This window comes from Cyprinodon variegatus, unplaced genomic scaffold, assembly GCF_000732505.1.
Source record: "Cyprinodon variegatus isolate N-32 unplaced genomic scaffold, C_variegatus-1.0 Scaffold244, whole genome shotgun sequence".
NCBI lineage: Eukaryota > Metazoa > Chordata > Actinopteri > Cyprinodontiformes > Cyprinodontidae > Cyprinodon > Cyprinodon variegatus.
This window is the reverse complement of record NW_015150697.1, coordinates 772603-787335: the sequence shown is the minus strand read 5'-3', so window position 1 is coordinate 787335 and position 14733 is coordinate 772603. Positions and strand designations below refer to the sequence as shown.

General features: G+C 36.9%; 2 protein-coding genes and 1 long non-coding RNA gene across 4 annotated transcripts in view; 1 reads left to right on the top strand and 2 right to left on the bottom strand.

The window, feature by feature from the left end:
• Nucleotides 1–909: 909 nt before the first annotated feature.
• Nucleotides 910–2196, bottom strand: LOC107089237. Its single transcript, XR_001481427.1, has 6 exons — nucleotides 2060–2196; nucleotides 1912–1978; nucleotides 1791–1840; nucleotides 1469–1517; nucleotides 1049–1256; nucleotides 910–968 (listed from the first exon to the last, which is right to left on the bottom strand). It is a non-coding gene; the product is annotated as an uncharacterized LOC107089237 (long non-coding RNA).
• A 320-nt stretch (nucleotides 2197–2516) lies between these two features.
• On the bottom strand, nucleotides 2517–5072 carry LOC107089231 (receptor-interacting serine/threonine-protein kinase 3-like). Of its 2 annotated transcripts, XM_015381893.1 has the most exons (5): nucleotides 4956–5072; nucleotides 4560–4768; nucleotides 4121–4436; nucleotides 3875–4020; nucleotides 2518–3047 (listed from the first exon to the last, which is right to left on the bottom strand). In XM_015381893.1, exons 2-5 carry the CDS (start codon nucleotides 4706–4708, stop codon nucleotides 2942–2944), a joined length of 717 nt encoding a protein of 238 aa, XP_015237379.1. In that variant the 5' UTR covers nucleotides 4709–4768; nucleotides 4956–5072; the 3' UTR covers nucleotides 2518–2941. The 2 variants fall into 2 exon arrangements, with proteins under 2 accessions (XP_015237380.1, XP_015237379.1); XM_015381894.1 differs by lacking the exon at nucleotides 3875–4020 and having other exon boundaries at nucleotides 2517–3047.
• Nucleotides 5073–9792: 4720 nt separating this feature from the next.
• Nucleotides 9793–14733, top strand: part of frmd4a (FERM domain containing 4A) — a 127229-nt gene continuing 122288 nt past the window's right edge. The window contains exon 1 of the mRNA XM_015381912.1: nucleotides 9793–10599. Coding sequence (XP_015237398.1) covers nucleotides 10555–10599 — 45 coding nt within the window. The 5' untranslated portion in view covers nucleotides 9793–10554. The remainder of the gene's footprint in view (nucleotides 10600–14733) is intronic.

Genomic DNA, 14733 nt, shown 5'->3' with positions numbered 1-14733 from the left:
ATGCCTGGTCAACCATTTGTATTGAAGGAGTCTGGATTGTACATTAATTGCCTGATTTTGAGCCAAAGCATAATTGAAACTTCGTATATTCAGATTCATCTACTCCAAGGTCATTCCCATGTCCCATTTTTAGGAAAGATTCATTGGATGTATTCATCAACAATTTATATAATAAAGAGACCTGACACTTACCTCTTAAATTATTTGATATCGCACTTTCAAGAGAGAAAAAGTTGGTTTGAAAAGACCCTGCCTGGTTGTAATAAAATTCATCAATTTATGATGTATTTAAAGAAAAGTCTGGTGATGGGCTAGAACAAAATTGTTGCTCAAAAGACATTAGAGTAGTTTTTTTCAAACTTTGAAGCCAGCATCTGCTCTGCTAGTGGAGACATGTAGTCATGTATATCATACCACATTTTGATAGTATTTTCCAAAAAAGAATGTTTGGTCTGTTTAATTAATAGCTTACTGTCAGTTCAATAGAGGCTTAGGTTAGGAGAGATATGAAAAAGATTGATTGAAAAAGCTAAAGATATTTATACAAAAAAGACATTTCTAGAATGTTAATACATTCAATCAATGATATGGGTAGACTCATCCATCTGTTCAAGAGAACAGTGACGGATTCAGTTAAGGTTTTAGATTACCGGTAGCATAAGGGGTAATCTTCACACCTAAATAGTAAAAAACATGTTCAGACAGTAAAGATTTGTTGCATATATATACAGTATATATACAGTATATATATATATATATATATATATATATATATATATATATATATATATATATATATATATATATATGGGTTTTTTCCTAAAGTCATAACTTGTTTCTTCAGATTTATGGGAAAAGGTACTGTTTGGAAACTCTGTCAACTTAAAAACAACAACAACACATATCAAAAAATAAAAGAAACAAAAACACCAAAACCTTTGGTCTTCTGATGCATCATCAGCTGCCATCTGATGGGGGAAAGAGAAAAAAAAAAATGAAAGACCTGAACAATAAAAAATCTTATGTAATTATTATTAGATAGTCGTACCATGACTGTTTAGTATATGTGGTTCGTGTTTTTTCAATGCGTCATAGAAGGCAGCTTTGACCATATCACCTTGACGTAAGACCATTCGGAAAATCTCCCTCATTTTGTCCTGATTTGTTTTTGTTTCTTCAATGATAGAATAGGTTTCCCCGGTAACCATCCTCATCTTGCGTAGCTCATCAACCAGTGCCATGACATTGGTGGATTCCTGTATTATATCTGCTCTCATGTCATCAACAAGGTTTGCTGTGTATTTTATTTGTTGTGGGGGACAAAAAAAGAATCAAATGAAATATATATATATATATATATATATATATATATATATATATATATATATATATAAAATAAATAAAATATATATAAATAAAATATATATATTTTTATATGGCATTTTTATAAAACAGCAACAATACAAACCTTTGTCTTTCTCTGTCAAATGTTTTGCTTCATCGGCGGCAGGGATTTCCTGGGGGAAAAAAAGAAAATATACAAACTCAGTAACTAAGCAATATTTAGCATGGAAAAAAATTACTAAAAGGGGTTTTGAATAAAGTAGGAATAAGGAATGTGAATTCACTGTAGGAGAATAATCTTTCCTTGGGTTTTAAATCTTAGGTAAGAAAATAACATGATGGGGGAAAAAAAGCAGAGAAATTCTGCTTGATAAAAAAAAAGCCATTGATGATTAAATGTACATATTTTTTTCTGATACAAGTTCACACTCATTGAATCTTGATACCTTTTCTATGGTTCTTGCATAATCAACAGTATCATTTCCCTCTGTATTTTCTGAAAGAGATAAAATATTTATCAATTTCATAGCAGGTTGTAACACAGTTTAGAAACAATCATTAATCTACCTTGAAGTGTTAAAGAAGCCAAGGATGCAGCATTTGTCTGATGATGTTGATGGCTTACATTTGACTGCTGGAAAAGACAGGTAATGATTTTGGAATAAGAGCCAAAGAGGGAAGCAGACATTTAGGAAGGAATGGTGTTCTGGATTACGTTTTGTTCTAGTTTTAATTTGACTTCTTCAATGGCAGCATCAATTCCATCCTCATGATCTGAGAACACACGAGCAGTGATTTCAACAATATCTAAAAAAGAAAAAAAGCATTTGTCTTTAAATGGTTTTGACAATCAGAATATCTGTTTGAATTATTAAATATCTAGCTCACTAAAACCAAAGTCGGCCCCCTTAAGGGCCGCTGTCCTGCAGGCTTTAGAGGTTTTCCTATTTTCCTATTTGATAGTTGATCAACAAGCTGTTGCTGAACTGCAATCAGAGTCAGCTGTGCTGAGGCAGAGAAACCTCTAAAACCTGCTGGACAGTGGCCCTCAAAGTCCGGCTTTGGCCATGCATGTACTAAAAGATGTCTGTGCCAATTCTGTCATCTTGTCATGACAACAACAAATAGGCTTAAAGGAAACCAGAGTTATGCTTAATCAAAATCTGGTGGCCTCCCATTTAAGCCTGTTTTTCGATAACTACCAGATCGATGCATAAAATTTAGTCCAAGATGCTAACAACCAGGAACATATAAAAGGAATATATAAACATCTCTTTTCCACACCAAACCCAGCCATACCATCAAAGTTAGGTCTTTTGGATGGTGTCCCATCCCAGCAAATTTTCATCAGCTCAACTATTTCCTTCTTGTCTTTCTCCTGTTTCGGGCAAAGACATGACATGATAGGCAAAGACTTGACATCAGGCCGGTCTCCCTTTGGAATCCTGAGTTCCACAAGGGAAAATTGTTTTCCTAAATTAAGCAACAAAGACACATTGACTCCCTGGATCTGTATTTGTATGACATAAACAGGAATAAACTACCGGTATGTAAGCAATGTGACTTTTGCGGCAGAAAAAAATGCATAGGTTTAATATTACTTCAGAGTGGTTAGAAAAAGATAATTGGCTATTAAAAGATAATTAGTCATACCTTCATAGGGTTCTTTACCAGTAAAGACAGACCAAAGGAGGATACCATAGCTGATAGAAAAATGATAAACAAAACAGAATTTTTTTAGATAAAAACAGTTGTGATTTTTGCTGTTTCTTTTTTTTCAACATCCTGCAAGAGAAACAAGACTTGAATGCATCAGTGTTTTTAATGGTGAATACTTTTCTCAAATGAAGCTAGTGACTTGAACTTGGTATGGTTTAAAGAAGTACATAAAACAAAAACCTTTCCTTACCTGCCTTAGGACATGCAAATTGCAATCATTGAAATGGCAAGTAATTTAATGTGTACTAAATTTCATGGACTTTACTGCAGAGGAAGAAAGATGTTTTAACCTATTTAATTGTTGCTAAAGATTATTCCAGTAATATGTCAATGAACTAATGGGGGAACATACATATACTGTGCTGAGCTGAGAGCAAAATTTAACTCTTTGGATGTTACATGTCATGTTGACTAATAAATGCATCAACCCAAAAACCCCTAATGACGAAGGCTGGATGATAAACATCATGTTATGGCAGATTTCTGATAAGTATAAATGAAGAAATGTGCCAGGTCATTCTAAGTAAGGATCTGAATATAAACTTTTTGAGAATATCATGGCATTACAGTAATGTCATTACTGAGAAATATATTCACCAGATTTCAGTGGATATATATATAGTCAATACTTTATATCCAGTTTATTTAGCGTATCCAATAGACTGGTTTGCTTTGATTTCTGTTTGCATTTTTACTGTTGAATTTTGTGCTTACTTCAGGATAACAGCCTAATGAGAAGTTGATCTACAGAAGAAAATAATAATAGGCCAAGTACTTCATCCAATATGTGATTCATGTAACCATTTTTTACCTGTAAACATCAAAAGAGCGAACGGGTTTATAGTTTAAATCAAAAGCTTCAGGTGGCATGTACTTAAAAGTGCCTGAACGCCCTGTTGGTTGATCAAAATTGGATAAAACACTGGTGGTCACCCTGGAAAGACCAAAGTCTGCCAGCTGAGAAATGTTAAAGGAAAAATACAACCAAGTTATATTTTAGTCTTATTGTAAAAAAAAAAAAAAGCAGACAAATAGGCTTACATTACTAATACTTTACCTTGGCATTGAAGTTGTCATCAAGGAGAACATTGCTTGGTTTAAGGTCATGGTGAAGAAAGTTCTTTGAATGAAGGTGTTGCATCCCCAAAGCCACTTGATGGGCCAATCGAATGGCTAGTGGCAGTGGTGGAGGAACACATAAGTCCTTCTGCAGGGTGTGAATAGATCCCCTTTTCATAAACTCCATGACTATTCCCTGCTTCTCTGAATTTTCATGAGGTGGCTTTCCCTGATAAATTCCATACACCTTGGGAACATATGAAGAGGACATTTCTTTCAGATCATTAGCCTCTTTGATCAGTGTTTCAGAGGAGCTGAAAAAGTCAATTGACAATACATATAAAACAGTTAAATATTAATTTATCTAGACAAAGGATAGCTTATCATCTTAAACAACAGATTGTATTTTACCCTGAATCATAATCAAATAAATGTACCATGCATCCTGAAGAAGAATCTTGACGGCGACATCTGTTGTCATTTTTTTGTGAAAGACTCTGTAGACAGCACCGAACCCCCCTGTATCAATCTTACGCCATTTTTCCAAGTCCTCATCTTCAAACGTCTCGCTGCTCCTCATTGTCATCTCTCAGTGAGGGTGTTTACACAGCTTGTAACTTTAAAATCTATAAAAACTGAACAGATACTTGAGAAACAGAGAGAAACATCATGTAGCTTAGTCTCTGGATTGGTTTTTTAAAACTTGCAATGATTACTTGTTGTATTCCTCTTTTCTTTTTGAAGTGAAAGCATTGCAAAGTCTGTGACTGGAACAGAGAGGAACAAAAGTATTTCCCAAAAGAAACAGAAAAGGCTGTGTAAGTTATACTTACTGTGTTTCTGCTCCACTGTAACCACGTGAGCTTTCAAAGTTAACTTGGTGGAAATCTTTCAGAAAACAGGACTTCACTCTTTCTTCCTGTTTCTTGATTTATCGGTTGCTCAGGGGCAGGAAATGCATTAAGTCAAACCTATTTCCTCCCTACTAAGTCCCTCCCTCCTATGAGTCACACATCAGAATGCAATGTGAGAAAACACTTGGCATTGAATTACACAGAGAAAGCTGTGTAATTCAAAACACATTCTCCATACAACACATTCACATCACAAAAGGTTTACCATTAAAGAAAAGGTAATCTGTAATTAACCAAAGACAAATCTATATCTCTGCAAAGACAATGACATTGTTATTCTGGCATGTCTTAAATCAGATCATGTCTTGGAGGAACCTGTCACATTAAAGAGCAATGTTTAACTTCCCCGTAATATCTTACAGTAATTTGGCTATGCAGGTGCAAGTACAACTAAATAATCATAACATGAACTTTTAACAATTTTTGGTAGCATCTTTTTGGAAAAAGGCTCAGGGATAAAGCTTCACACCAAGAAAGATGTTTGTGTTTTCTTAGTTGTTGGGGTGTTGACGGGTTGTGGCTTTTTGTTCTTATCCTCTATGTATGTGCTTAACAGTGTACATTAAAGAAAAAAAATGTTTTTTACAAATAGCACTGGTGGCCCTGTTTGACAAAGGAAAACCATCCAGTGTGACGCTCATTGGGGAGGTGACTCAAACAGTCAAAAGAAAAATATTCATCTCAGCATCCCAAACTAATCCAGACAAAGGGGATTTGATGCCCCCTAGCTTTTTGCATAGTGTTAGCAGTGCAGAAAAATATGGCCATGCACCATGGCTGACTTATGGAGGTAAGTCTGTTTCTTACACTTATTTCTTTTAAGGAATATGGAATCATATCTAGTGAAAGCCCCAAGATACTTTGACTGGTCATAGCTGAACATTCTCTGAAACTCGACTCTATTTTAGAAAATTCTTAGCCATTGTTATGAAAAGTAAAAAATAAATATATTTTTCAGATGTTACTTCAACTGCAGATTCATTCAAACCCTATTTTTAATCTATTTAATAGACAGAACAATAAGTAGGGCATCTTAGTTTTTTTGATTTTGGATGTTCTTATGTTTACTTTTTTTTTTTTTTTTTATCAAGACTATATCTTTTTTTATTATTGTCTGGTGTTCCTAGTTGGTTTTGTCTTTATTTGATGATTATTCCAAGAATTCTTTTTTATTTCTTTCCTCCTTGTGTGTTTCATCATTTATCCCTTTTGAAACATTCTTCCCTCAGTCAGTGCAGTCAATGCAGTTCACCTGTGTTTCCCTTAATCCCTGCACCTGGGTTCTCTATTTATCTATAATTTTTTGTTGTTCTTTTTTTTCAAATATGCCTAAGTAACAGGAAAAGGAAAATGTTTTATTGTCAAATTGAGATCTGAAAAGGTGTTGTGTTTGATTTGCCTTCATATTGATTCCAAATAATATGATATAAGTGTACAAAATACCTTCCAAAGTCAACTAACTGGTAAATTAAGTCTTTCTGTGTGCCAATTAATACAACGAATTCAGTGCAAAATTCAAAACAAATGTCATGAGACACCTTACAGTGAAAAAATACAATTCAATCAATTCATTAAGACAGATTCCAGGTTAAGTAAGCACATTTTAAATTCATTTTATTATGAAATATTCGAAGATGACACTGAGTCCTGACTTTTATTATTTCCTCCTTTTAAATACCCATGAGGCAACAGTGGACCTTTCCCTCCTTTGCATTGTTGACTTTGCATTAATCTTTAATAGGTATGTATGTTTTTTTGGAGGGGATTGGCTTGAAAGAAGAGAACATGAATCCCACTGTGCAACAATTATCAATTAAGACAGATGTCTGGTCTGAATATTCATTTCACTCACCTTTCTAACTCCGCCCAGTTGTCATTACAGCTCATCTGATCCACATGCTTCAGCCTCTATTTAACCAGCCTTCAACCAGTCATCAGTGCCAAATTATTCGAGCCAGTGGTGTGAGTTCTCTTGCGTTCCTGAGTGTTTCTGATTGCCTGATCCTGACCCCTTCTGCCTCTTGATCTCTGAGCATGCCTGTCACTGTTCTGATCTGTTTACCTGAGCTGTTTTCAGACTCTTGCCCAATTTCTGCCTGTCTGTGAACTGTACCTAGAACTGTTTCTCGACTCCATTCTGGATTTCCCTTTGGCACCTCTTCAGACCTCTGATCTCCTGGCTCTGACTACCAAGCTCATTCTCGACACCGGCTTCGGCTCCACCCTCTGGATTGTCCTGCCTTCCTTTGTCTGCTTGGTTCTGATCTCCTGCCTGTCCTCTGACCTTCGAGACATAAGCGTCTGGGACTCTCTGGTTGGCGCCCAACGCCATAAGACCAGGTTAGTGACTCCTACATTCTTAATCATCCTCTGTCAGACAGACGTTTTCACTAACCTGTTGCTAACCTCTAGCAGAGGTTCCTGACTTAGACGACAACACTGTTCACTGCAGTTCTTTTTATAATTAACGATTCGTGAAATCTGTCTGTCCGCCTTGAATACTGGGTCCTATTGTCCTGCGCCTGACCTTGTGTGAGTATTTTAGAAATGCTGATCTATTGGAATTTCCCACACAAATATCTCTAGGGTTTACAATTGTTCAAAAAAGAAAATATATCCTGCTAGAAACAGTTCTGTGGGCATGAATGTCCTGTTGATGCCAGAGGTCAGAGGTAAATGGCAGACGAATTTGAGCTGATAGAAAGGTAATAGAAACTCAAATAACAGATCGTTGTAACCGAGTTATGCATAAGAGCATCTCTGAATGCACGTGTCAAACCTTTAGGCAGTTTGGCTATAGCAGCAGTAGACTACACTGGGTGCAAACTCCTTAAAACAGGGCTACAATTGTCACAGGCTCATTAAAATTGGACAACAGAAGAATAGAAAAACGCTGCCTTGTCTGATGAGTCTAGATTTCTGCTGCAACATTCAGATGGTAGGGTCAAAATTTGGCCTCAACAACATGAAAGCATGGATCCCTCCTGCCTTGTATTAATGATTCAGGCTTGGGGTGGTGTAATAGTGTGTGGTACAGAGTGCTCTTTGGACCCCTAAGCACTAACTGAGCATTGTGACAGCACAACAACCTACCTGAGTATTGCAGCTGACCATGTTCATCCCTTTAAGAACACTGTATACCCATCATCTGATGGCTACTTTCAGCAGGATAAGGTTCCATGCAATAAAGAGTAAATTCTCTCAGATTGATTTCTTAAACATGAGAAAGTGCCTCCAAATTCACTGGGTCTTGGGGAGTGGTGGCCTAGTCGTTAGGGCATAGAGCTTGGAATCCTGAGGTTCTGAGTTTGAGGCCCACTCCCATTCTGGGACCCTGAGCAAGACCCTTAAGCCCACACTGCTCCCCAGGTTCTGCACTATGGCAGCCCACTGCTCCCCAAGGGGATGGGTTAAATGCAGAAAGTTAATTTTGTTGCTCTGTACTTGTAAGGACAGTGTAACGACAATAAAAGCTGGAAAAAAATCTCAATCCAATTGTGGGATTTGTATGTGCAACAAATCTGCAGCATCTGTGTGATGCTACTGACCAAATTCTCTGAGGATGGTTTCCAGTATCTTGGTGAATGTACTGTATGACATGAATGATTAGGGCACATCTGAAAGCAAAAGGAGGTCCAACTTCGTACTAGTAAGGAATACCCGATAAAGTGGCCAGTGAGCGTTACGTACGCGTGCATACCCTTAAACCAATCCTCTTTGATTTGTCATTAATTTTCCTCCTGCAGCTTCATCCAAGGACATGGGCTACATTCCCATGGATCTGTAGTCAAAGGAACATCAAGCTGCTTGGATATGGTCTCATAGCTATTACCTTTAACATGCTTGTCTGATTTTCTTTGAAATCTACTGAGAAAGCTCTTTATTTTTGCTTCCTCTGGTGAATACCTTTAGTCCTATTTATAGGTCCACTAACTAATTACAAGATTGTAGACACATGTGATGCTTAGTGGACACACATTAATTGAACATGTCTTTACTTGGTGTACCATAATTTTCGTCCAGGCCTGTTTTTTGTTGTTTTTTTTTATCGTAATTTTTCTATTAAAGCATGGTTGAGAGGCAATGTCTACCTTTCATTTGTTTATTTTCATAAAACATTTATTTATTATCGCTTTTTGTCAATTTCAAGTAATTTCTGTGACAATTGTGTGTGTCTATTTAGCCTCTGAGGAGTTATTCCTCATGGCCTGGCACCAACATACCACCAATTTACATTCATATATGCCACACAGTGTTAAGGCATCTGTTGTTTTGGTTTAGCCAAGTAGGTAAGATGACCATTCCTAGATGGCAAGATGAATTTATAAGATACCAGAGCAAAATCTTAAAAACAGACAGATGGGTTGAGATGCGATCAGATCAGCAAAATACCTGTTTCTGACCCTTTTGGTTGTTGCTTTGTTTTCTGTGCAGTCAATTACAACCATAGATTGACAAAGGAAAAAATAAAAGTAACAGCATCCACAAAGCAAAAATAGCATTGTGAAGCTAAAATTACTAACGTATCCAATTGCAGGTGAATGAATAGGCTAATGATTATTCTACACACTGCTTACCAAATCATTCTCACAGAAAGCATAAATAGGCGCAGTCTGCTCCTGCTCTCTGCATTTCTGTCCCTCTCTCCCCTCCCTCTTCCCAACCCACCCTCATTTACGCTCAATCCAGCGTGGACCTTTCTCACCAGTGGCTGCTTGCATCGCAACATCTCTCTCCTCCTCTTTCTCTTTCTCCATCATACCTCCCCTCTAAAACTCTTGTCTTTTACTCTTCCTGATCTGCTTCTAATTTTTTGATGGCTGTCTAAAGCCAATGATACATGAGGCTGAGGATTGGTGAAAAGGGGAGTCCTGTGTGCCAGATCTCTAAGAAGAAAGCTGAGCATAACGTCTATATTTCCAACACAGGGAATAGGAAGCGTTCTAGATCGGGGAGCATCACTTTTGCAGGCAGGTTGCTTTATGCAGAGCAGCCAAGGACATCCCTGGACAAGAACAAATAGAGAGATGAGCCACGTGCAGGAGAGGAAGTGCTTTGTTTTCTGAGGACAGCAATCGGGAAAGGAGAGACAGACTGCAACAATCAGAAGGTGGGGAGCACTTATTAAGAGGAGGTCCAGTCACAGGGGGTTGAAAAGGAGGGTACTTGGTCTAAAGGGAGTATTTAAAAGTAAAATAGCAGTGAGGGGGGGTCTACCATGCTGCCAGATTAAAACAGAAGAAGAGAAAGTGCTTTACTGACAGTCTGAAGAAACAACACCAAGGGGTCACCGGCTCTCCAGAGACTGGGATTACAACAGCAGCGAAGAGACGGAATACAGCACTGCCCCAGAGACTGAAGGCGGGGTGGGCTGGTTAAGAATCTTCAGGCTTTTTTTTTTAAACCTGAATAACGGTATTGTTGCTTCTTAAAACAGAAGACTGAAGAAGAAAAGGAGGGTTTCTCTAGTAAGTGGCCAACAATCCCTTAAAGCACAAATCTGAAGTAGGATCCCAGCATGGCTGTCCAACTCATCCCTGAATCAGCTGTGAGTTTGCTTATGGTAAGTCTCTCTATGGGACACTGTTTCAGATAACATTAACATGCTTTTTAAAATCTTAAAAATATATATATCTGCATCCTAAAGCAATGTTTTTATACACCTAAAAAAACGTTTCACTCATCAAGATGTTGATGGCAAATGTTACAGACATATGTGGGCAAAAATACTTGTACTTGCATTGAAGATTATTGGGGGGGGTGACTTTTATAAACACCATATGCATGTTAGAATCTCTGTCTTTGCAGAGATATAGATTTGTCTTTGGTTAGTTACAGATTACCTTCTCTTTAATGGTAAACCTTTTTGTGATGTAAATGTGTTGTATGGAGAATGTGTTTTGCAGTGTTTAATGTGGGCATTCTGCAGTCCCTGGGGGGAAGTCACACATTGCTGCTCTACCTGCTGTCCCACCTGTCAAGGCTGTCTGTTACTATGGCGATAGGCCATTCAGTCCTTGCTAGGGTGAGAAAGTGCTGTTGGGAGAAATGCAGAAGAAAAGTACATAAACATGATGGACAGGTCACTGGAGTAAAGAAGAAAAGTAAAGCATCAGAGATGCGGGCAAAAACAAAAAATCAAGAAATAGAAACAGAGAGCTCTAGAGTCAAGAAAAGTGACATGAGATGCTGCCAGTGTTTGGCTTTTCCCATCAAAATCGGTACTGCCTAATATGGTTGTCGGGTCTTTTTTGGTGCATGGAGATAAAAATGGTTCGAGTGACAGTTTGTTTCCCCTCAGAACATTTTAACTATATATGTTGGCATCAGTATGGAAGGTGTTCTCAAACAAGTACTGTCACTGTCACAGCTGACAGCTTTTAAATGCATTCCTGTCAACCCTTTTTCACTTCAACTGTTCCAGTCGAAAACCCTTCATTCAGAGCCATTTTGTATTGCACTAGTGGCCAGTAATCATTGCTTTTCAGAGAGAACACTATTTTCAAGGCATTTATAATTTTAGCTATGTGTTTGCAAAGTCTGTGGCATTTGCTTTGACACTGATGTGTTAGTTAGAACCCATCTTAATTATTAAAGGGGGAAGGGGATAGCCATGATTAACATTGATCATGCTTCCTGCCACACTGTGCATTAATATTTCAGATAAACACATGATTACTGCACAGCAGTGATTAGTGGAGCAGCAAAGACAGATAGAATATGTCTGATAACAAAAGCAGAATTATATTTGATATTTAAACAAGTTATATATTTTGAAAATATATTTTTGCAAACAATTTTGTGGTTCTTAGTGTAACCTTTTTTATTGGTTACTAGAATTTAGGATACTTTCATACCATTGATATTATAATGTCCATTATTCTACCTTTTCTTTATTTTTGAGCTGCTCTTATAAAGAAGAGGGGAATATTTGGGATGTGTTAAAAGAATCAGGATGAAAAAGCGTACAGTTAACCCCGATACTCTTGGGGAAAATATAGTCCACTAATTAACACTCAGCATGGATGCACTAATTACCAGAGATGGGAAGTAACGAAGTACAAATACTTCGTTACTGTACTCAAGTAGATTTTTCTGATATTTTTACTTTACTTTACTACTTATTTTTATGGCGACTTTTTACTTCTACTCCTTACATTTTTACACAAATATCTGTACTTTCTACTCCTTCCATTTGAAAAAATTGTCTCGTTACTTTAGTTTTGAATCATTTCAATGGAGTTACCGTTATTATTTTTCACGTCATCAATACCAAATTCAATCTAATTGGATGGGAATCTACGTTGCATTTGACGCACCACTACAAGATGAATCGACAGATTCGGCGGTATTCATTGGCGGCAAATCATTGCAGCTTGGTGGCGGTGGCGTTAGCATAGTAGCATGGACGACGAGATGATTGAAAATGAACACAACGGAGATCTAGTCCTATTGGCAGACATCCATTTAAAATGTAGGCAACGGCATGAAAAAAGTGGTTTCTACTTTTACTTTTATACTTTAAGTAAATTTACAAGCCTGTACTTTGTTACTTTTACTTGAGTAAAGAAGTTTAATCAGTACTTCCACTTTTACCAGAGTATTTTTTAACACAAGTATCTGTACTTTTACTCAAGTACGGAAAGTGAGTACTCTTGCCATCTCTGCTAATTACTAAGAAAATAAGATGTGGGGTAGATGAGCAATCTTTAAGTAAACATGTATACTTCTCAGCTTCACAGTATTGATTCTAAAAGAGTTTGACAAAAGATAATTTTTTAATTTTCAATGCAACACTATTTGGTTTAAACGTCTAAAATGATTGCAGTTCGCAGATTAAAAGTTATTTCAATGGATTATTTCAAACTTTTAGATCTATTTTATTCCACAAGAGGAAATAAAGGTAATAAGGTAAAGCCCAAAAACGCTGAAACAACATTATTTTGTCCAGTTTTGCTGTAAGACAACCAACACTGAATAAAAAAACGAATGCCTTAGAGGACAACTTTCATTTGTGATTCGCCATACCCATGCCTCCATCTTTCTCAGGTGAATAAACAGTTTGCTTTTCTGCCCCATCAGCAGTTCTGCCTGAAACAGGCCACTCTGAAACAGCAAGCTGTGTTGGTCTCTGCTGGCATTTGATCTGAGTTGGGTTTTTTTTTTTTTTTTCGTTTTGCATCAGAACCAGGTAAAAAAACATTGTGCTCAAAAAGTTGCTGGATGCTTAAATACACTGATGGCAGATTTTTTTGTGAAAATGCACAACTTAGCAGTCTGCAGGATACCTTATGACTGAATTGGGGTCTGCTTCAAGTTGAGTTTATACTACTTATCAAGTGCAGCTCTGCATGCTCTCCAGGGGATCCTTTAGAGGAGTACTCATCTAAAGATACTATTAAAGTCGCATTAGCCAAGATTTTGGTATAACTAAAGGAGAAAATATTACATGAAGAAAAATGCACATCCTCTTCGATTGTTCAAAGAGCATCAGAATAAAAACAGTAATGAATACTGACAAAAAAAAGCATTTAGCTAATCCATGTCTAACATGAATTATCCACACTATGAACATCCTATCAAATTTGAAACAAAGGACATCAAAATAGAAACACTCTTGCTCCTACTGTTCCATTTTGCTGAATTTTTTTTTCTAATTCTATAAGTTCTTTTTTCAGTGTCTTTGTTTTCCACATGCAGGGGCATCTAATTAATATTTGCTTTGCTATCTGTTACATTTGGCCTTGCACCCAATGTTGACAGAAAACAGGGTAAACTGGAATCCTGACACACATTGGGGCTAAGTGGATTATCTTCATAAGGCTGAAGGGAATCTCTGCTCTACATGCTGTGAGGGAACAGCTAGCAGCTTCATAATTCTTAAGTGTAACAGATCCTTTAAGGTTATATGCACATATATATAGCTGCACATCTGTGAATTGCACTATGGAATGTGTGTGTCCCAGTCATAGAATCATAATGGTGCTTTAGCTGTATTTTTCCTCCATTCAGCTGATTAGAAAAAAGTGACCAAGACTTTACATTGGCTTTAATGTCGCTGCAATGTCTCCTCTTTGTTTCCCTCATTCAATTACCACTAAGCAAGCAGACCAGATGTCTCAGTGTGATCAAGCCAAAGTATTCTGCACTAATCAAATCACCTCTATGATCATTGTTTGTAAATCTGACTTAGTGTATACAAAATATTATGGTATGCATGAGGGAGAAATATTAAAAGACATTGTGAAACCTTTTATGCAAGAATGCATACTGTATGTGTAAGATTATTATCATTTTCCTCCAATATTTTGATTGAATCTACACTGCAATGGAGCAGCCTGTGTAAAAACAGAGGAGGGCTGAGGAGTATGGGGGAGGGTTTGCAGGATGAGATCATACTGAGATAATTGATTATTGCCCTGTAACAATGGCAAGGAGGGAGCCTCAAAAAACACTTGTTTATTTTTACTTTTTGATGGAAATTGTATGTCCTACATTTGGGATACTCTGTCAGAAATAACTATCAGCTATTTGTTGTAAATGTACAATTTTATCAAACCCGTAGAGAATATTACCTCTCAAATTTAAAAATGTAAAGATTGTTGCTATTTAAAAATGAATGCAGCCTTAATTTATGTTTAGTTTCTTGTTTAAAATGCAAAATATTCTCTCTCTCTCTCTCTCTCTCTCTCTCTCT

What these genes read in the sequence shown, in the direction of transcription:
- LOC107089231 (XM_015381893.1), bottom strand. Translation starts at nt 4,708, where the DNA reads ATGACAATGAGGAGCAGCGAGACGTTTGAAGATGAGGACTTGGAAAAA. An exon ending in ATTCTTCTTCAGGATGCATG is followed by an intron (nt 4,437 to 4,559) that starts GTACATTTATTT and finishes TGACTTTTTCAG; the next exon opens with CTCCTCTGAAACACTGATCA. An exon ending in CGCTCTTTTGATGTTTACAG is followed by an intron (nt 3,048 to 3,874) that starts GTAAAAAATGGT and finishes TTTTTCTATCAG; the next exon opens with CTATGGTATCCTCCTTTGGT.